Source organism: Cervus elaphus, chromosome 9 (genome assembly GCF_910594005.1).
Source record: "Cervus elaphus chromosome 9, mCerEla1.1, whole genome shotgun sequence".
NCBI lineage: Eukaryota > Metazoa > Chordata > Mammalia > Artiodactyla > Cervidae > Cervus > Cervus elaphus.
The window spans coordinates 6,706,568-6,727,246 of record NC_057823.1 but is presented as its reverse complement, the minus strand read 5'-3'; the positions used below and the strand labels follow the sequence as shown (position 1 = coordinate 6,727,246).

The 20,679-nt window shown below is 44.2% G+C and overlaps 1 protein-coding gene across 1 annotated transcript in view; it reads left to right on the top strand.

Moving 5' to 3' along the window:
• Positions 1 to 20,679, top strand: part of OBSCN (obscurin, cytoskeletal calmodulin and titin-interacting RhoGEF) — a 226,880-nt gene that overhangs the window by 84,439 nt on the left and 121,762 nt on the right. Inside the window, exons 16-18 of the mRNA XM_043910748.1 lie at positions 8,749 to 9,024; positions 13,203 to 13,478; positions 17,191 to 17,466. Of these exons, the coding sequence (XP_043766683.1) occupies positions 8,749 to 9,024; positions 13,203 to 13,478; positions 17,191 to 17,466 (828 nt within the window). The remainder of the gene's footprint in view (positions 1 to 8,748; positions 9,025 to 13,202; positions 13,479 to 17,190; positions 17,467 to 20,679) is intronic.

The following is a 20,679-nucleotide window of genomic DNA, read 5'->3' as shown; positions in this document are numbered from 1 at the left end:
TTTCTTTCCTTCTGCTGATTTGGGAGTCTTTTTATTCTTCTTTTTCCAGTTGTTTTAGGTGTAAAGTTAGGTTGTCTATTCAATGTTTTTCTTGTTTCTTGAGGTAGGATTGTATTGCTATAAACTTACCTCTTAGAACTGCTTTTGCTGCATCCCTTAGGTTTTGGGTTGTCGTGTTTTCATTGTTATTTATTTCTAGGGATTTTTTAATTTCCCTTTTGATTTCTTTAGTAACCTGTTCATTATTTAGAAACATATTGTTTAATCTCCATGTGTTTGTGTTTTTTACAGTTTTTTTCTTATAATTGATATCTAGTCTCATAGAGTTGTGGTCAGAAAAGATGCTTGATATGACTTCAATTTTCTTAAATTCCTGAGGTTTGATTTGTGACCCAAGATGTGGTCTATCCTGGAGAATGTTGCATGTGCACTTGAGAAGAAGGTGTATTCTTCTGCATTTGGATGGACTGTCCTGAAGACATCAATGAGATCCATCTCATCTAATGTATCAATTAAGACTCGTGTTTCCGTATTAATTTTCTGTTTTGATGATCTGTCCATTGGTGTGAGTGGGGTGTTAAAGTCTCCTGCTATTATTGTGTCAATTTCTCCTTTTATGTCTGTGAGTGTTTGTCTTGTGCATTGAGGTGCTCCTGTGTTGGGTGCATAGGTATTTACAATTGTTACGTCTTCCTCTTGGATTGATCCCTTGATCATTGTGTAGTATGCTTCCTTATCTCTTGTAACATTCTTTATTTCAAGGTCTGTTTTGTTTGATATGAAGATTGCTATTCCAGCTTTCTTTTGCTTCCCATGTGCATGAAATATATTTTTCTATCCTCTCACTTTCAGTCTATATGTGTCTTTAGGTATGAAGTGGGTTTCTTGTAGACAGCATATGTTTGGGTCTTGATTTTGTATCCATTCAGCCAGTCTGTGTCTTTTGGTTGGACCATTTAATCCATTTAAATTTAAAGTAATTATTGATATATATGTTCCTATTTCCATTTTCTTAATTGTTTGTGGTTTGTTTCTGTAGATTTTTTTTTATTTTGTGTTTCTTGACTATAAAGTCCCTTTAACATTTCTTGTAAAGCTGATTTAGTGGTACTGAATTCTCTTAACTTTTGCTCGTCTGTAAAGCTTTTGATTTCTCCATCAATTTTGAATGAAATTCTTGCCAGGCAGAGTAATCTTGGTTGTACATTTTTCCCTTTTAGTACTTAAAGTATATCCTGCCATTCCCTTCTGGCCGGCAGAGTTTCTGCTGGCAGATCAGCTGTTAAATGTATGGGGTTTCCCTTGTATGTTACTTGTTGCTTTTCCCTTGCTGCTTTTAATAGTCTTTCTTTGTGTTTAACCTTTGTTAGTTTGATTACTGTGTGTCTTGGCATGTTTGTCCTTGGGTTTATCCTGTATGGGACTCTTTGCACCTCTTGGACTTGACTGACTATTTCCTTTTCCATGTTGGGGAAATTTTCAACTATAATCTCTTAAAAATTTTTCTTATACCCTTTCTTTCTCTCTTCTTCTTCTGGGATCCCTGTAATTCAAATTTTGGTGCATTCAATATTGTTCCAGAGATCTCTGAGACTGTCCTCAGTTCTTTTCATTCTTTTTACTTTATTCTGCCCTTCAGCAGTTATTTCCACCATTTTATCTTTCAGCTCGCTGATCCATTCTTCTGTTTCAGATATTCTGCTCTTGATTCCTTCTAGAGTATTTTTAATTTCAGTAATTGTGTTGTTTGTATCTGTATGTGTATTCTTTAATTCTTCTAGCTCTTTGTTTAATTGATTCTTGCATTTTCTCCATTTTATTTTCAAGGTTTTGTATCATCTTTATTATCAATATTCTGAATTCTTTTTCCGGTAGTTTGCTTATTTTCTCTTCATTTATTTGGACTTCTGTGTTTCTGGTTTGTTCCTTTGTTTGCGCAGTACTTCTGTCTTTTCATTATTTTTTTAAACTTATGTTTGAGGTCACCTTTTTCCAGGAGAAAAGAATTCAAGGTGAATTCTTTCTTCCTTTTGGTTTCTGCCCTCATAAGTTTGGTCCAGTGGTTTGTGTCAGCTTTGTGTAGGGTGTGACTTGTGCTTGCATGTGGTGGGAGGCAGTGAGTTTTTTTTTTTCTTCCTCTGATGGGCAGGACTGAGTAGGTGGTCATCCTGTCTACTGACGATTGGGTTTGTATTTTTGTCTTTTTTGTTGTTTGGATGAGGCACCCTGCTACTGGTAGCTGGGCGATGTCAGGTTTTGTATTCAAGTGGTTGCCTTTGTGGGAGTTCTCGATACTTGATACTCCCTAGGGTTAGGAGTTCTCTGGTAGTCTAGGGTCTTGGAGTCAGCACTCCCACTCCAAAGGCTGGGGGCTTGATCTCTGGCCAGGAACTGAGATTCCACAGGTGGGTGGTTATGGCATTAAATGGGATTAAAACAAATGCCCAAAAAGGAGAAACCAAAGATGAACCCCAGACAAACGGCAATTACAAAATCAGGCAAATAATAATTAAAATAATGGACAACACACACATACATAAACACCCACAGCAAAATCAAAACAGTCCAACAAAAATAAAGTACAACAGACTGACCCAGTGAACAAAAGAAGCCAAAAATGATATCCACCAGTTAAGAACAAAACTAACTAAAGCACAAACTGGAAAACAAAACTAAAGCAAGATACCAACTGGGGGATAAAGCAATGAAAACAAACCTAACAAATATGGTGAGGAAAAGAAAAGAAAGAAAGAATAGAAATGCAAAGTTAAATAGAGGCAGGGAAAGATTTATATATATTAAAGATTAACTGCAAGGGGAAAGAACAGTAGGAAAAGCAAACAAAAAAATAAATGTATGTAGAAAATGTTTAAAAAAAATTTTTTTAAATTAAAGAGGAAAAAAAAGGAAAACTACAGAACTGCAAAAGGCCAAAGTTCTGCAAAAGGCAGAAGTTTATAACAGAAATAAAAAGTGTGATTGAAAAAAAATCTCATAAACTTAAATAGATTTCATAGGGCTAATAAAATCAACAACTACAACGGGGTGGGGGAGGTAGGGAAAAAAACAGAGAAGAAAAATCCAGAAGCAACTATAGAGCAAGTCAAAATATAAGCATAATAAATGTTTTTCTTGAGTCTCTGCTGTCAGCATTCTCTCCCTCACTGTGAGTCACAGTCCACGTTGCCTTCCAAGGACGCCCTCTAATATGAGGCTGGTCTCTGGACCTGCTGTGGGGGCAGCTCAGACTCCAATCTGCTCCTACTCCTGTGTGTCCTCGCCTCCAATGCCCACAGCTATCAGAACTAGCGCGTTTCTCTTGTGGGAGCTCTCAGTGACCTCTTATATATTCCATAGACACAGAGTCTGCCTAGTTGATCATGTGGATTTAATCTGCACTTGTACAGCTGGTGGGAAGGTTTTGGGTCTTCTTCCTTAGTCACAGTGCCCCCAGGTTTCAGCTGTGGTTTTATTTCCCCCTCTGCATGTGGGTCGTCCATTGCGGTTTACTCCTGAGGCTGCCCTGGAGGACTAGGGTTTGCCCTTGTGAGGGCCAGGTGTGGAGGTGGGGCAGCTGCTTGGGTCGCAGGGGTTCTGGCAGCACCAGGTACTCAGGGGAGTTGGTGGCTAGGACAGCAGGAAATATCATGCTCTAGAAGAAAAATAAATGCAAAAAGGCAAAATGGTTGTCTAAGGAGGCCTTACAAATAGCTGAGAAAAAACCACTACAATATTGTAAAGTAATTAGTCTCCAATTAAAATAGATACTTTTTTAAAAAAAATTTTAAAAAAGAGAAGAAAAGCTAAAGGCAAAGGAGAAAAGGAAAGATACCCCCATCTGAAGAAAAGTTCCAAAGAAAAGCAAGGAGAGATAAAAAAGCCTTCCTCAGTGATCAGTTCAAACAAATCAAGGAAAACAATAGAATAGGAAAAACTAGAGATCTCTTCAAGAAAATTAGAGATACCAAGGGAACATTTCATGCAAAGATGGGCGCAATAAAGGACAGAAGTGGTATGGACCTAAAAGGAGCAGAAGATATTAAGAAAAGGTGGCAGGAACACACAGAAGAGCTATACAAAGAAAGATCCTAATGACCCAGATAATCACAATGATGTGATCAACTCACCTAGAGCCAGACATCCTGCAGTGCAAAGTCAAGTGGGCCTTAGGAAGCATCACTATGAACAAAGCTAGTGAAGGTGATGGAATTCTAGCCCAGCTATTTCAACTCCTGAAAGATGATGCTGTGAAAGTGCTGCACTCAATATGCCAGCAAATTTGGAAAACTCAGCAGTGGCCACAGGACTGGAAAAGGTCAGTTTTCATTCCAATCCCAAGAAAGGTAATGGCAAAGAATGTTCAAACTACCGCACGGTTGCACTCATCCCACATGCTAGTAAAGTAATGCTCAAAATTCTTTTGAGGAAGTTTTCAACAGTACGTGAATGGTGATCTTCCAGATGTTTAAGCTGGATTTAGAAAAGGCAGAGGAACCAGAGATCAAATTGCCAACATCTGTTGGATCATCGGAAAAGCAAGAAAATTCCAGAAAAACATCTACTTCTAAAAAAAACAAAAAAATCTACTTCTGCTTTGTTGACTACGCCAAAGCCTTTGACTACATGGGTCACAACAAACTGTGGAAAATTCTTAGAGATGGGAATACCAGACTAGCTGACCTGCCTCCTGAGAAATCTGTATGCAGGTCAGGAAGCAACAGTTAGAACTGGACATGGAACAATGGACTGGTTACAAGTTGGGAAAGGTGTACATTAAGGCTGTATATTGTCACCCTGCTTATTTAACTTATATGCAAAGTACATCATGAGAAATGCCAGGCTGGATGAAGCACAAGCTGGAATCAAAATTTCTGGGAGAAATATCAATAACCTCAGCTATGCAGATGACACCACCTTTATGGCAGAAAGCAAAGAGGAGCTGAAGAGCCTCTTGATGAAAGTGACAGAGGAGAGTGAAAAAGCTGGCTTGAAACTTGGCATTCAAAAAATGAAGATCATGGCATCTGGTCCCATCACTTCATGGCAAATAGATGGGGAAACAATGGAAACAGTGCCAAACTTTATTTTCTTAGGCTCCAAAATCACTGCAGATGGTGACTGCAGTCATGAAGTTAAGACGCTTGCTCCTTGGAAGAAAAGCTGTGACAAACCTAGACAGCATATTAAAAAGCAGAGACATTAATTTGCTGACAAAGGTCCATCTAGTCAAGGCTATAGTTTTTCCAGTAGTCATGTATGGATGTGAGCGTTGGACCATAAAGAAAGCTGAAAGCTTTGATGTTTTTGAACTGTGGTGTTGGAGAAGACTCTTGAGAGTCCCTTGGACTGCAAGGAGATCCAACCAGTGAGTCCTAAAGGAAATCAACCCTGAGTATTCATTGGAAGGGCTGATTCTGAAGCTGAAGGTCCAGTACTTTGGCCACCTGATGCAAAGTAGTGACTCGTTGGAAAAAGCCCTGATGCTGGGAAAGATTGAAGGCAGGAAGAGAAGGGGATGACAGAAGAGATAGTTGGATGTCATCAGTGACTCGATGGACATGAGTTTGAGCAAATTCCAGCAGTTGTTGATAAACAGGGAAGCCTGGTGTGCTGCAGTCCATGGGGTCGCAAAGAGTTGAACATGACTCAGCAGCTGAACTGCACTGAGAAGGATATGGCAACCCACTCCAGCTTTCTTGCCTGGAGAACCCCCGTGACAGAGAAGCCTGCCAGGCCACAGTCCACAGGGTCGCAGAATTGACAGGACTGCAGCGCCCTGCGCCTTGCATAGATGCAAGTCTGTTTTGTTTTGTTTTGTTTTGCCTGTGGCAGTTCTGCCCCAGTGGGGTTGAGTGTGAAGGTGGAGCAGCTGCTTGGGTCATGAGGACCCAGGTGGTACCAAGTGCGCAGGGACGTGGACTCTGTTGGCTGCAGGAGTTATGGCCCTATCAGTCTTTTTCTAGCCTCTGGCGGCTGGCAGTCAGAAGGCCTCTTTGTCTCGTCTTTCTCCATTGCTCTGCCCATTCGGGGTCCTCCTCTGTAGATGGGCGTATCAGGCACATAAAGGGGCACCCCGGGTGGGGTCCCACTCTGTAATTTGGTGCGTCAGACGTTTGATGGGCCAGCCTCTCTATTGTTCAGCTGCTGATGCTGGCATGTGAGGAGGGAGGGGCTATGGTGATGGCTCCACCCCCTACGCGTGCCTCAGCAGTATCACCTTGCTTCCATGGCTGCCCGGCTTTCCTCCACAGGGATTTCCCACCATAATCTCCTCCCTCTCATCCCTTCAATCCGTCTTTCCGCAGTCAACAGCAGCCCTCGCCCTGGGATTGCTCCACAATCCCTACTCTCCAGCTCACAGCTGCTGTGCCTTATAGGGGACCTGTGTCCCTGTCCAGGGTACATATGGCTGCAGCAAGGACTGTCTGATTCTTATTTCATTTAGGCTGCCACGGATCAGCTGTTTCACTCTCAGCCTTAAATGGTTCTATGGTTCTCTTCTCAGACAATTGCCCCAGTGTGGGGATCGGACCCCTGCTTCAGTTTCTCTACCCACCAAGGGAAGGTCCAGTCCTACTAACACTCCTGTTTTTCCCTAGTTCCTTCCTCCTACTGAGTTTTGCGTGGGTCTATATATCCTTTTCCGGTGGTCAGGTACTCCTGCCTGCTCTCAGCTGGTGTTCTGCATGCACTTCTGGGTCTGAAGGCGTACTCCTGATGCATCCGTGGAGGGAGAGGTACTCCACGTCCACCTGCTCTTCTGCCACCCCACGTTAATCGCTAGGTGCTTACCTCTGACATTTTGTGATCATGCCAGGGTAGGTTGGTTTGTGGGTGTGTGTGTTCCCCAGATCCCACCATGCAACTTTGTTAAATGTGGTTTTTGGAGCATGTTAGTGAGTATTCTAAGGTAAAACCTTTTGAAAATAGTGAAGTGTGGCTAAATCTTAGTAATCTCTATGGAAATCAGATACAGGAAGATAAAAGAAAATCAGAGGTATGACATGTGAATCAGTAAGACCACTGATGAAAATCTTCTCAGCCCTGTAGTTCTCTGGTACACTATACAAAATATCTGGAAACTGCTGTTCCGCTGGACATGGTTTCAAAAAACTAAAACTGGATTTGCTGATAATAGGATGATTAACTCAGACCATCCTTAAAGATAAACTACTAGAATGCATATGATTCTTGCATAGGATTAATGTGTAAAAAATTAACATGGAAAAAACATTTCTGTGTCTAAGTCCTGGCAAGGTGTGCTTGGGAAAAAAAATGAAATTTGTGTGAAAGCGTTAGACTAGCTCAGTTGTATCATGTTTCTAATTCCAGGTCTGATCAATGTTGCCAAGAGGCTGTGTGTGGGGAAATTATTCTGGATTCTTGAGAGACAGTTAAAGGTTGCAAGAGATGGATAGAAATCCAATGGGGGAAAAAAATAAAAAGATGTTTATTAACAGTCCAAATGGAAGAAAATTTGTTTTTTCAGTGGTCTGATGGAAGAATAACAGGCAGATTGCAAAGGCAAGATACAGCCAGTATGTCATTTTCATGAAGAAGAGCATGGTAGGAGCATTTACAGTTACCCAATGTCAAAAATTATTACAAGGCTACAGTCTTCAAGATAAGGGATCCCAGTGCTGGGTTGGTTACCATATCCAAGGAACAGAACAGTGAACTCAGAAACAGTCCTTGTGGAAGTGGAATCTTGCATCACCCATTCCTACCGACCCTCCACATCTTCCATTTGTTACTGTGTTGTCTATTGAGAACTAGGGGAAGGATGTTGTCCTCCAAAAATGGTGGGTAGACCACTGCACCATAGAGAAAAATTTTGTACTAGCAGTTCACACCACACTCATAAGTCAACTTGAGGTGGGTTAGACACCTCAGTGTTAAAGATAAATCCCCAAAATCCACAGATGCTAATGTGGTTTCTTCAAGACTTAAGGTAAAAAGATTTCTTAAATAGAATACATATGCTCTACACTTAAAGGGACGAAATGGCTATTGTGACAGTATTGGAGGAAAAACTATCGGAGAACTGGATCAGAGTGAAAATGCCGGTCACACAATTGAGAATATCCTTAAATCCTACCTATGTGTCATTCTCTGGTATTTAAATTGACAAAGAGTGGCCAGATGTGAATTGAGAGAAGAGAGAACCTATTGGTTAAGTGGGCAAGGAATTTGAATAGTGTCACCAATGAGAAGAAAACAAGAATGGTGAACCCAGTCCTAAGGGGGAGGCGCTTGCTTCTTCACTCCTCAGACAGACACAGAGAGCCACGGGGAGGTGCAGGCAGTCCCCCAGATGGCCACCAGCTGAGAATCCTGAGAGTCGGCAAGCACGCCGGGCCTCAGCCATCTCCAGGACTGCAGGTGAAAGGTTCCTGCATAGTAGTATGGGGAAGCCTGGGGCACCATCTGGGAATGTTGGGGAACAGTGGCCTCGAGACCTGCAGATGCCATGAGCAAGGGACAAATCTGTCCCAATGACTGCCCACCCCACGGTGTACTCCCAGGGACCCATGAGAGAATGCATAAATTGTGTCCCTGTTGCTGAGAAAGGCAGGGGGACCTCTGCAGGGCACGGGGCTGGTGCAGAGCCTGGAGAAGTCTCCAGCTCCAGCATCCCCTTTCCCGACTGCCCCCCACCACCTCCCCATCCAGGTCTTCTCTGCCCGGGAATGCCGTCCTGACTGAGATGGGGTCTCTGACCCCGTGTATCCCCCTCTGTGTCCCCAGAGCCCTCGGTGGTGTTTGCCAAGGAGCAGCTGGCACGCAGCGACGTGCAGGCCGTGGCGGGAAGCAGCGCCACGCTGAGCTGCGAGGTGGCCCAGGCCCAGACGGAGGTGACGTGGTACAAGGACGGCAAGAAGCTGAGTCCGAGCTCGAAAGTGCGTGTGGAGGCCACGGGCCGCGGGCGGCGGCTGGTGGTGCAGCAGGCGGGCAAGGCGGACGCCGGGGAGTACAGCTGCGAGGCCGGGGGCCAGAAGGTCTCCTTCCACCTGGACGTCACAGGTCAGTCCTGGGGGAAGACGCCGAGCTAGCCTGTGCAGGCAGTCAGAGGACTGGCTACGTGCCTCACCAAACATGTGTGCGCTTGCCTGGATCCTTCATCTTATGAAGCCTCCCTGTCTTCCCTGTCCCATCTTAGTCCCTGGGGGAGGGTAATTGGGGAAGGTGTGCATGCAATGAAGAGGGACCGTTTCTGCCCACATCTTTTCCTGGCAGTGAGGCTCAATACCTCTGCCTTAGCACCTGCCCAGAACCTAATGGTTATTCCTGGTGTTGAGACCCTGGGTCTCTTTGGGCTTGGGGGCTGAGGTAGACCTTCCGTCCCCTCGTAAGTCTCTCCTTAACACCCAGCACATTCCCTCATGTTGCCCCTCATGCCAGTTCTCAGTTGTCAAGAGGTGTTTCAATTTGGTGGATCCTGATCATGAGAAATACTGGCTACACAATCCTACTTGAAATTCTCTTAGGGGTGAACTTTGGATGATGAAATTTGAGGTTTCTGGGAGGCCTTCTCTTCCTTTTCCTGGATATAGACGCGCCAGTTGCCTAGAGGTAGCAGGAAATAGGCCCAGTTTGTTGTCACATATTTTCAAAGGGAAGGAAAAAGGGCTGATTGGTAGAGAGTCATCTGTGCTATTTAGGCTGATCTTAGATAAAAGATGCTTTTGCCTCTCTCTTCAAACAGGTTGGATTTTCCCATCAGTACTCCTTTTTGCATTCCGCTGAGGGAATTAGGAACAGAAGGGAACACGTTCACTTCTGCCACATCGGTAGTCTTTACTAAGAAGGAGTTACTGTCCCAGCAACCTCTGACTGGCAAAGCAGTGCTTATTTCCTTGCAGTTTCCTGATGGTCAGTGAGTGTGTCTGTCTTGTGACTGGAAGATAGGGCAGCCTTAGAAATCAGCTTATTCTTCTTCCCGGAAGAGAGTCTCGTGCCAAAGAGGGATGGGCTGCCATTTCACATTTACTCCTAGGTGCTGACACGTAATTTGAGACTGTGCCAATGTAGAATGATTTGTGGGTGTGAATAGATACCTCATCCCACAGTTCATCTTTATAGAATGTGTTTTTTGGAGCACACTAGAGAGTATTTGAAAGTAAAACTTTTAAAAACTTGTGAAATGTGGCTAAATCATTGTAAGCTCTATGAACACAAGAAGATAGAGAGAAGTCAAAGTGTTGTAAGACGTGTCAATCAGTAGGACCAATAATGAAAAGTCTTCTTAGCCCTGTAGATCTCTGGTTGTTTTTGATGTTGTTTATTTGCAAGTCATGTCTAACTCTTTCATGACCCTGTAGACTGTAGTTCACCCTGCTCCTCTGTCCGTGTGATTTCCCAGGTAAGAATACTAGAGTGGGTTGCCATTTCCTTCTCTAGGGGATCTTCCTGGCCCAGGGATCAAACTTGCATCTCCTGCACTGCAGGCAGATTATTTATTGCCCAGCCACCAGGGAAACCAGTTCTCTGGTACACTGTACAAAATGTCCTGGAAAACTGTTATTCTGTGCTTGTAGAGATGATCCTAGAGAGAGAAAAAGGAGACAGACTCTGTAACTTTCTTCATATACAAAGCATAGCATTGATACCAAAATGACCCAGAAATGGCAGGGAGAATCAAATTCCAGACCAATTGTCTGTGAATATCAAGGCCAAAATAAAAAATCATAATATTTGTTAGCAAAATGAATTAATCAATGTATCCAGGAGTAGGGATCCATGATAAAAGTTGTAGTCTAGGGTTGCACAATGGGCTTAACATTGGTTATGTTAATAGATAAAAAACTTTATATTAAGAAATAGAGTGCAAGGACTTCCCTGGTGGTCCAGAATGCCAATGTCAGGGACAATGGTTTGATCCTTGTTCCGTGAAGATCCCAAATGTGATTATCTCCATAGTACAGAATCAAGTGGTTAATTAAATTCAAACATCATACATCAAGACAAAATATTTGATAACATCAAGCATCTATCTGTCCCTGCCATAAAATACTTGGGAAACTGTATAAGATATTTTTTCTTTTAACATAATAAAATTCTTGTGAAAAGAACAGCAGTGATAACATTATCCTGCTTAAGGTGTATCCCGCTTGCAAATCTTTGAGTGAGGGATAATACATGGAGGCCACTGCAACCCCTGAGTCCAGTAAAGAGGAGAATAAAATCACCAGCAGATGGTTTTGAAAAACTAAAGATGAAATTTAGAAACTCAGAAAATTTGAAGATACATTATTAGACTGTGAATGATTCTTGAGGAAAAAAATCAGTATGGTGAAATAATTCCTACATCTAAGTCCTCGTTAGGAATGCTTGAAGAATGAAATCTGTGTTAAGAGTTGGACTAGCACAGTTGTATCATGTTTCTAATTCCAGGTCTGATCAAAGTCACCAAGAGGCTGTGTGTGGGGAAATTATATTTAAGATTCTTGAGAGACAGTGGCAGGTTGCATTAGATGGAGAAATCTAAGGGAAAAAGTCAAAGGTGTTTATTAACAATCAAAATAGAATTTTCTTTTTTGGGTGGTCTGATGGAAGAATAATAGGCCAATTTCAAAGGCAAGGTACAGCCAACACACTGTTTTCTTGAAGAAAAGCATGGTGGGGACGTTTCCTGGGACCTGTGTTAGGCTAAGTTGCTTCAGTAGTGTCAGACCATTTGCAACCCTGTGGACTAGAGCTTACCAGGCAGGCTCCTCTGTCTGTGGGATTCTCCAGGCAAGAATACTGGAGTGGGTTGCCATTTCCTCCTCCAGGGGATCCTCCCAACCGAGGGATCGGACCCGCGTTTCTTATGTCTCATGCATTGGTAGGTGGACTCTTTACCACTAGTACCACCTGGGAAGCCCTCTGAAACCACAGAGCTATCTACAAAAGCAGGCTCCTTCTCAGGACCCTCTTGGCTGCAGAAGCAGACACACACCCAGGCATGCCAGCTCTGCAAACGGCTGCAAGGCCACATGTGTGTGGGCGCGTGATCCCTGCTCCATGGGGGACCAGCCTGACCAGTTCTCATGTATCAGGAATTACCCTAAAGCTGTAGTGTTCGAGATAAGGGGATCCCGGTGCAGTGATTGTTTCCACATCAGAGGACCCGAATGGTGAGCTCAGAAACAGTTCCTTGCATAAATGGCTTCCTGCACCACCCGTCCCTCCATCCCCCTACACCTTTCCATTGTTACTGGGTTGTCTGTGGGAGAACTCAAGGAAGGATGTTGTCTAATAAATGGTGTTGGACCACTGAACCATTCGGAAAAATTAAATTGTGCCAGCAATTCACACCACACACAGAAGTCAGCTCAGAGTGGGTTAGAAAACTCGGGGCAAAAGGCAAAACCCAAAAAACCCCTCAGATGATAATGTGGTTTCTTTAAAGACAACATAAGGAGAAATTTCTTAAATGGAACACAAATGATCTATGCCCAAAAGGGCTGAAATGGACATTGTGAAACTATTGGAAGGAAAATCTTTGATTTATCAAAGGACTGGATCTGAGAGTGAAAATGCCAGTCACACAGTTGGAAATATCCTTAAATCCTACGTATGAGTCATTCTCTGGTATGTAAGTGTATAAAGAATGGCCAGAGTTGAATGAAAAAAGAGCCTCCTATTTGTAGATGGGCAAAAGATTTGAATTGTGTCACCATGAAGAAGAAAATAGGAATGGTGAACCCAGTGCTAAGAGGAAAGGTACTCAGCTTCTTTATTACTCGGTGACAAAGAAAGCCAGGGAAAGGGGGGGAGGCAGTCCCCCAAGATTGCCACCAGCTGACAGTAGTTAACAGTCAGAAGGGCACCAAGCCTCAGCCCTCTCCATGGACCACAGGCGAAAAGTTCCTGCATAACCACATGGAGACAACTAGGGCACCATCTAGCAAGGTTCGGGGACACATGCCTCATGACCCTGCAGATGCCGTGAGCATGGGAGACGTCTTTTCCAGTGGCCACCCTGCCAGCTGGACCAGCTCCCATGGGCTCAGAGGAGAATGCATAAATGTGGGACTGTTGCTGAGAACGCAGGGGACCTCTACAGAGCATAGGGCTGGTGCAGAGCCCAGAAACGCTTTCAGCTCCCCTGCCACCACACACACCTCCTCCTCGGCTCCCCCCGCTTCTCTGCCCGGGGCTGCCGTCCTGATGGAGATGGGGTCTCTGACCCCGTGTATCCCCCTCTGTGTCCCCAGAGCCCTCGGTGGTGTTTGCCAAGGAGCAGCCGGCACGCAGCGACGTGCAGGCCGTGGCGGGAAGCAGCGCCACGCTGAGCTGCGAGGTGGCCCAGGCCCAGACGGAGGTGACGTGGTACAAGGACGGCAAGAAGCTGAGTCCGAGCTCGAAAGTGCGTGTGGAGGCCACGGGCCGTGGGCGGCGGCTGGTGCTGCAGCAGGCGGGCAAGGCGGACGCCGGGGAGTACAGCTGCGAGGCCGGGGGCCAGAAGGTCTCCTTCCACCTGGACGTCACAGGTCAGTCCTGGAGGAGGACGCCGAGCTAGCCTGTGTGCAGAGGATGAAGGGATTGGCTTTTGGTCTCAACAGATGTGTGTACTCACCAGTAGCCTTTATTTCTTCATACCTCCATGTCTCATCTTCATATCATCCTGGCCCTGAGGAAGGGTGGAGGGGAGGATGCAACTTCAGTGAAGAAGGGCCATTTTTGTCCACCTCTTTGGAGGCAGTGAGACTCAGTCACACTGTCTTAGTACCTGCCCAGAACCTTCCTCGCATTCTTGGTATTGGGACCCTGACTCTCCCTGATGCTTGGGGGCAGAGGTAGACCTGGGAATATGTGACTTTTCTCCCATCATCTGTCTTTCCTGAGAGCTAGCACATGCCCTCATCTGGTACCTCATCCTAGTGCTTCGGTGTTTCAATTTGATGCATTCCAGATTAGGGGAAATACTGGCCACACAATCCTACTTGGAATTCTTGCAGGAGTGAACTTCGGATGATTGAATTTGAGGTTTCTGGGATGCCACTCCTTCCTTTCTCTGGATATAGAAGCTCCAGTAGCCTGTACATTGCAAGAAAAAAAAAACCCATGTTTTATTGTCAGGTCCTTACAAAGTGGGGCTTCCCTGGTGGCTCAGCGGTAAAGAATCTGCCTGCAATGTAGGAGCCGCAGAAGATGCGGGTTTGGTCCCTGGGTTGGGAAGATCCCGTGGAGGAGGGTGTGGTAACTCACTCCAGTATTCTTGCCTGGAGAATCCCATGGACAGAGGAGCCTGATGGGCTACAGTCCAAAGGGTCGCAAAGAGTTGGACACCACTGAAGCGACTTAGCATGCATGCACGCTTTACAAAGGGAGGAAAGAAAGGATGATTGATAGTCACCTGTGCTATTTAGGGTGATCTTCTTAGATCAAGTATGATTTTGTGTTTGTCTTCGAACAAGTTTGTATGTTGCAGGTCAGTATTCCACTTGGCATTAGTTGATGAATTTAGGAATGGAAAGGAAAAAATCTCTTCTGCCACATCAGTAGGTATTGCTAATAAGCAGTTACTGTCCTAGCAGCCTCTGACTGGCAAAGCAGCCTCTATTTCCTTGCATTTTGCTTGTATTCATTGAGTGTCTCTTTCTCGTGGCTGAAATGTCAAGCAGTCTAAGAAATCAGGTCATGCTTTTTCTGGGAAGAGAGTCTTCATGCTGAGTAGGGGTGGCAGCCATGCCACATTGACTTCTAGGAGCCAGCATTTGAGAGTTTGAGACCATGCCAGTGTAGCAGGATGTGTGGGTGTGTATACACCCCAGATCCCACCATGGGTCTCTTAGAATGTGGTTTTGGGGAGCACATTAGAAAGTATTTTATGGTAAAACCTTTGAAAAATTGTGATATGTGGCTAAATCCTAGGAGATTATGTGATAATTGGACACACGAAGACAGAGTAAATTTAAAGAGTTTGTAACTTGTGAATCAGTAGAACCAGTAGTGAAAAATCTTCTCAGCCCTGTAGTTTTCTAGTGAGGCATGCAAAATATTTGGAAAATTGTCATTCCATGCTTATGGAGATGGTCCTGGAGAGAGAAGAATGAGATATCCTCCATAACTCTTTCATGTCCAGAATATAACATCGATGCCAAAATCACACTAGAAAGGCAGGGAGAATGAAATTCCAGAAAATCTACTGTGAGTGTCAAGGTCAAAATCACATATTAAATGTTAATAAAAAGAACTCAGCAGTGTATCCACGGGTAGAGATGCGTGGTGAAAGTCATAGTTCAGGATTGCACGTTGTGTCAACGTTGGCATCGTTGGTAGGTAGAAAGCTTGACTTTGGATTGAATGCAGAAAGATGTGATTGTCTTCATGAGTACAGAATCAAATAGTTGATTGAACTTGAAGGTGGAACAAAATGTTTGATAATATTGAGCATCAGTTTGTGCCATAAAATTCTTAGCAAACTATATTAAAGAGTTCTTTTTAATGTTATCACACTCCTGCAAAAACAAGAACAAGCCCAACAACAGCATCCCACTTAAGGAGTACCAGGAGATCTTTGACATGAGGGACAGCACTCAAGCTAACTGTAACCTCTGAGTTGAGTAAAGAGGAAACTAAAATCACTGGAAAACTAAAGGTGGAATTTGCTGATGATGGAATGATCAACTCAGACAATCCCAGAGATAAATGGTTAGATTGTATCTGATTCTTGAGTAAGATTAGTGTGTAAAAAAAATCAATATGCAGAAATTATTTCTACGTCTAATCCTGGCAAGGAAGGCTTGCAAAATGAAATTTGTGTGAGTTAGACTGGCAAAATTGTATCATGTTTCTAATTCCAGATCTGATAAAAGTTACTCAGAGGCTGTGTGTGGGACATTATTCAAGATTCTTGAAACATAGTCAGAGGTTGCAGTATGTGGATAGAAATTCGAGGGAAAAATAAAAAATGTTTATTAACAATCAAAATCGAAACCAAATTTCTTTTTTGGGTGGTCGATAGAGGAATAACAGGCAGATCAAAGGCAAGGTACAGCCAATATGTTGTTTTCTTGAAGAAAAGCACAGTGGAAGCATTTACTGGGACCTGAAGTCAGGAATTATTGTAAGGCTACAGTTTTTTCAAGATAATGTGATCCTAGTGCAGGATAGTTGTCACGTCAGAGGAACAGGATAGTGAGCTCAGAAGCAGTTCTTGCATAAAAGGGTTCCTGCATCCAACATCCTCACAGATCCTCTATCTTCTGTTTGTTATTGTGTTGTCTACTTGAGAAGTTGAGGAAGGATGCTGTAGTCAAAAATAGTTGCTGAACTGGTGAACCACATGGAAAACTTAAAATGTCCTAGCAGTTCACACCACACACAAAAATCAACTCACATTCGATTAGAAATCTCAGGGTATAAAAAACCTCAGATGAGAAAGTGGTTTCTTTAAGAACTTAAGGAAAGGAAATATTTCTTGAATAGAACACAAATGCTCTACACTCAAAGAGCAGAAATGGGCCTTGTGACACTGTTGGAAGGAGAAAGTCTGGATTGTCAGAGGACTGGATCTGAGGGTGAACGTGGCAGTCACCCAGTTGGGAATGTCCTTCAGACCTGCCTGTTTATCATTCTCTAGTATTTAAATGTTTGAAGAGTGGCCAGGGTTGAATCAAGGAAAGGTTGAGCCTACTGTTGGTAAGTGGGCAAAAGATTTGACTAGTGTCACAGGACGAAGAGAACAGGAATGGCAAGCCCAGTCCTAAAGGGAAAGGGCTCCCTTTCTTCATTCCTCAGACAGTGATGAGGTGCAGGCGCTCCCCCAGATTGCCGTCAGCTGACAATCCTAAGCGCGGACAAGGGCACCGAGCCTCAGCCGTCTTCATAGACTACAGGTGAAAAGCTCCCTGCTCTTAAACAGTATGGAGGAGACTGGGGCACCGCTGAGGAAGGATGGGGAGCATTTGCCTGGAGACCTGGCAGTTGTCATGAGCAGGGGGCAAGTCTGTTCCATTTGTCCTGCACCGTGGACCTGCCCCCAGGGACCTGTGGGAGAATGCGTAAATTGTGTGACTTGCTGCCGAGAAAGGCGGGGGCCCCGCTGCAGAGCACAAGACTGGTGCAGATCCCCAAGAATTCTCCAGCCCCATTTCCCCTCCTCCCACTCCTAACTCCTCATCCCTGTTCTTTGCCTGGGGCTGCCATCCTGACTGAGATGGGGTCTCTGACCCTGTGCATCCCCCTCTGTGTCCCCAGAGCCCTCGGTGGTGTTTGCCAAGGAGCAGCCGGCACGCAGTGAGGTGCAGGCCGTGGCGGGAAGCAGCGCCACGCTGAGCTGCGAGGTGGCCCAGGCCCAGACGGAGGTGACGTGGTACAAGGACGGCAAGAAGCTGAGTCCGAGCTCGAAAGTGCGTGTGGAGGCCACGGGCCGTGGGCGGCGGCTGGTGCTGCAGCAGGCGGGCAAGGCGGACGCCGGGGAGTACAGCTGCGAGGCCGGGGGCCAGAAGGTCTCCTTCCACCTGGACGTCACAGGTCAGTCCTGGAGGAGGACGCTGCGCTAGCCTGTGTGCAGGTGATGAGGGGACTGGCTTCCAGCCTCAGCAGACTATGTTTGCACTTGCCTGGATCCTTCATCTCTTCATGCCTTCCAGTCTTCCATGTCCCACCTTGGTACCCATTTTGGCCCTGGGGAGGGTGTCCATGGAGAGAAAAGGGGCATTTTGGTCCATGCATTTTTCAGGCAGTGAGGCTCAGTCACACTGTCTTAGCACCTGCTCATAATCTGCCTGTTGTTTCTGGTGTGGAGACCCTGCTTCTCCCTGATGCTTGGGGGCTGAGGTAGGCCTGGGAATAACTGACCTTCCTCCCATCATCTCTTTGCTGAGAGCTAGCATAGGCCTCCATCCAGTACCTCTTGCTGGTCTCGGTTGGCCAGAACTGGGACTTGATGGATCCCTGTTTAGGAGACATATTGACCACACAGTGCTACTTGGAATTCTCTTAGGAATGAAGTTTGGATGATGAAATTTGAGGTTTCTGGGATGCCCTTCCCTCCTGTTCCTGCTCTGGTTGTCTGTAGGTAGCCAGAATAAGCCCATGTTATGTTGTCAGGTCCTGGCAAAAGGAAGAAAGAAAGGATGATTGGTAGAGCGTCACCTGTGCCATTTAGGGTGACCTTGGATTGCAAAATATGATTTTGCCTTTGTCTTCAAACAGGTTGGATGTTGCAGGTTGTATTCCCCTTGGTGTGATGCTGGTGAATTTAGGAATTGAAAGGAAAAAGTCACTTCTGCCACATCACTAGGCTTTGCTAATGAGCAGTTACTGTCCTACTAGCCTCTGCCTCACAAAGCAGTCTTTATTTCATTGCATTTTCCTAGTGCTGAATGAGTCTCTGCCTTGTGCCTGGAAAACAGGACAGTCTAAGAAATCAGATTATTCTTCTTCTGGCAGTGAAGACTTCATGCTGAATAGAGTTGGGCTGCCATCCTACCTTGACTTCTAGGTGCCAACACCTAACAGTTTTTGACTGTACTAATAATGTATGATGATTTGTGGATGTGTACAGATATCCCAGATCTCAGCATGCATCTTTCTGGAATGTTTTTTGTTTTTGACAATGTTAGAGTGTATTCTAAGATAAAATCATAGAAAAGTTGGAAAATGTGGTTAAATAGTTGTTGTTCAGTCATATCCAACTCTTTGAGACCCCATGGACTGCAGTACCCCAGGCTTTCTTGTCTTGCATTATCTCTTAGAGTTTGCTCAAATTGATGGCCATTGAGTCATCCAACCATCTCATTATCTGTCGACCCCTACTCCTCATGCCCTCAATCTTTCCCAGCAGCAGGGTGTTTTCCAACGAGTCAGTACTTCACATCAGGTGGCCAAAGTATTGGAGCTTCAGTTTCAGCATCAGTCCTCCCAATGAATATTCAGAGTTGAGTTCTTTTAGGATTGACTGGTTTAATCTCCTTGCTGCCAAGGGGCTCTCAAGAGTCTTATCCAGCACCACGGTTCAAAAGCATCAGTTGTTTGGTGCTCAGCTTTCTTTATGGTACAACTCTCACATCCATACATGACTTCTGGAAAAACCATAGCCTTGAATAGACTGAACTTTGTTGGCAAAGTGATGTCTGCTTTTGAATATGCTGATATGCTGTCTACGTTTGTCATAGCTTTTCTTCCAAGGAGCAAGCATCTTTTAAAAAATTTCATGGCTGCAGTCACTGTCTGCTGTGATTTTGGAGCCCAAGAAAATAAAGTCTGTCACTGTTTCCATTTTTTTCTGATCTATTTGCCGTGAACTGATGGGACCGGATGCCATGATCTTAATTTTTTAAATGTTGAGTTTTAAGCCAGTTTTTTCACCCTTCTTTTTCACCTTAATCAAGAAGCTCTTTAGTTGCTTTTCACTTTCTGCCTTTAGGGTGTAGTAATATGCATATCTGAGGTTATTGATATTTCTCCCTGCGATCTTAATTCCAGCTTGAGCTTCATCCAGCCCAGCATTTCGCATGATGTACTCTGAATATAAAATAAACAGGGTGTTTACTTATTTATGTTAAATAAACAGGGTGACAATATACAGCCTTGATATACTGCTTTTCCAATTTGGAACCAGTACACTGTTCCTTGTCTTGTTCTAACTGTTGCTTCCTGACCTGCGTATAGGTTTCGCAGAAGGCAGGCAAGGTGGTCTGGTATTACATGTCTTTGAGAGTTTTCCATAGTTTATTGCAATCCACACAGTCAAAGGCTTTAGTATAGTCAGTGAAGCAGTAGAACTTTTTCTGAAATTCCCTTGCATTTTCTATGATCCAATGGATGTTGGCAGTTTGGTTCCTCTGCCTTTTTTAAATCCAGCTTGTACATCTGGAAGTTCTCAGTTCATGTACTGTTGGAGCCTAGCTTGAAGGATTTTGAGTATTACCTTGCTAGCATTTGAAATGAGTGCAAATGTGTGGTAGTTTGAACTTTCTTTGGCATTGCCCTTCTTTGGAATTGAAATGAAAACTGACCTTTTCCAGTCCTGTGGCCTTGGCTGAGTTTTCCAAATTTGCTAGCATATTGAATGCAGCACTTTCACAGCATCATCTTTTGGGATTTGAAATAACTCAGCTGGAATTCCATCACCTCTACTAGCTTTATTAGTAGTAATGCTTCTTAAGGCCCACTTGACTTCACACTCCAAGATATCTGGCTCTAGGTGAATGATCACACTGTTGGGTTGTACAGGTCATTAAGACCTTTTTTGTATAGTTCTTCTGTGTATTCCTGCCAATTCTTAATATCTTCTGCTTCTGTTAGGTCCATACCGTTTCTGTCCTTTATTGTGCCCATCTTTGCATGAAATGTTCCCTTGGTATCTCTAATTTTCTTGAAGAGATCTCTAGTCTTTCCCATTCTATTGTTTTCCTCTTTTTCTTTGCATTGTTCACTTAGGAATGCTTTCTTACTTCTTTTTGCTATTCTCTGGAAAGCTGCATTCCAACGGGTATATCCTTTCCTTTTCTCCTTTGCCTTTTGCTTCTAAACTACATGAAAATGGAAAAAAGAATATAGAAGTTAAAGATTGTATCAGTTGTGTTATCAATAGGAGCAATAATGAAAAGTCTTCTCCGCACTTGTAGTTCTCTAGTACACTATGCAAAATACCAGGAAACAGATATTGCACACTCATGGAGATAGTCCTAGAGAGAGAAGAATGAGATATATTACATAACTCTCCTCACATACAGAACA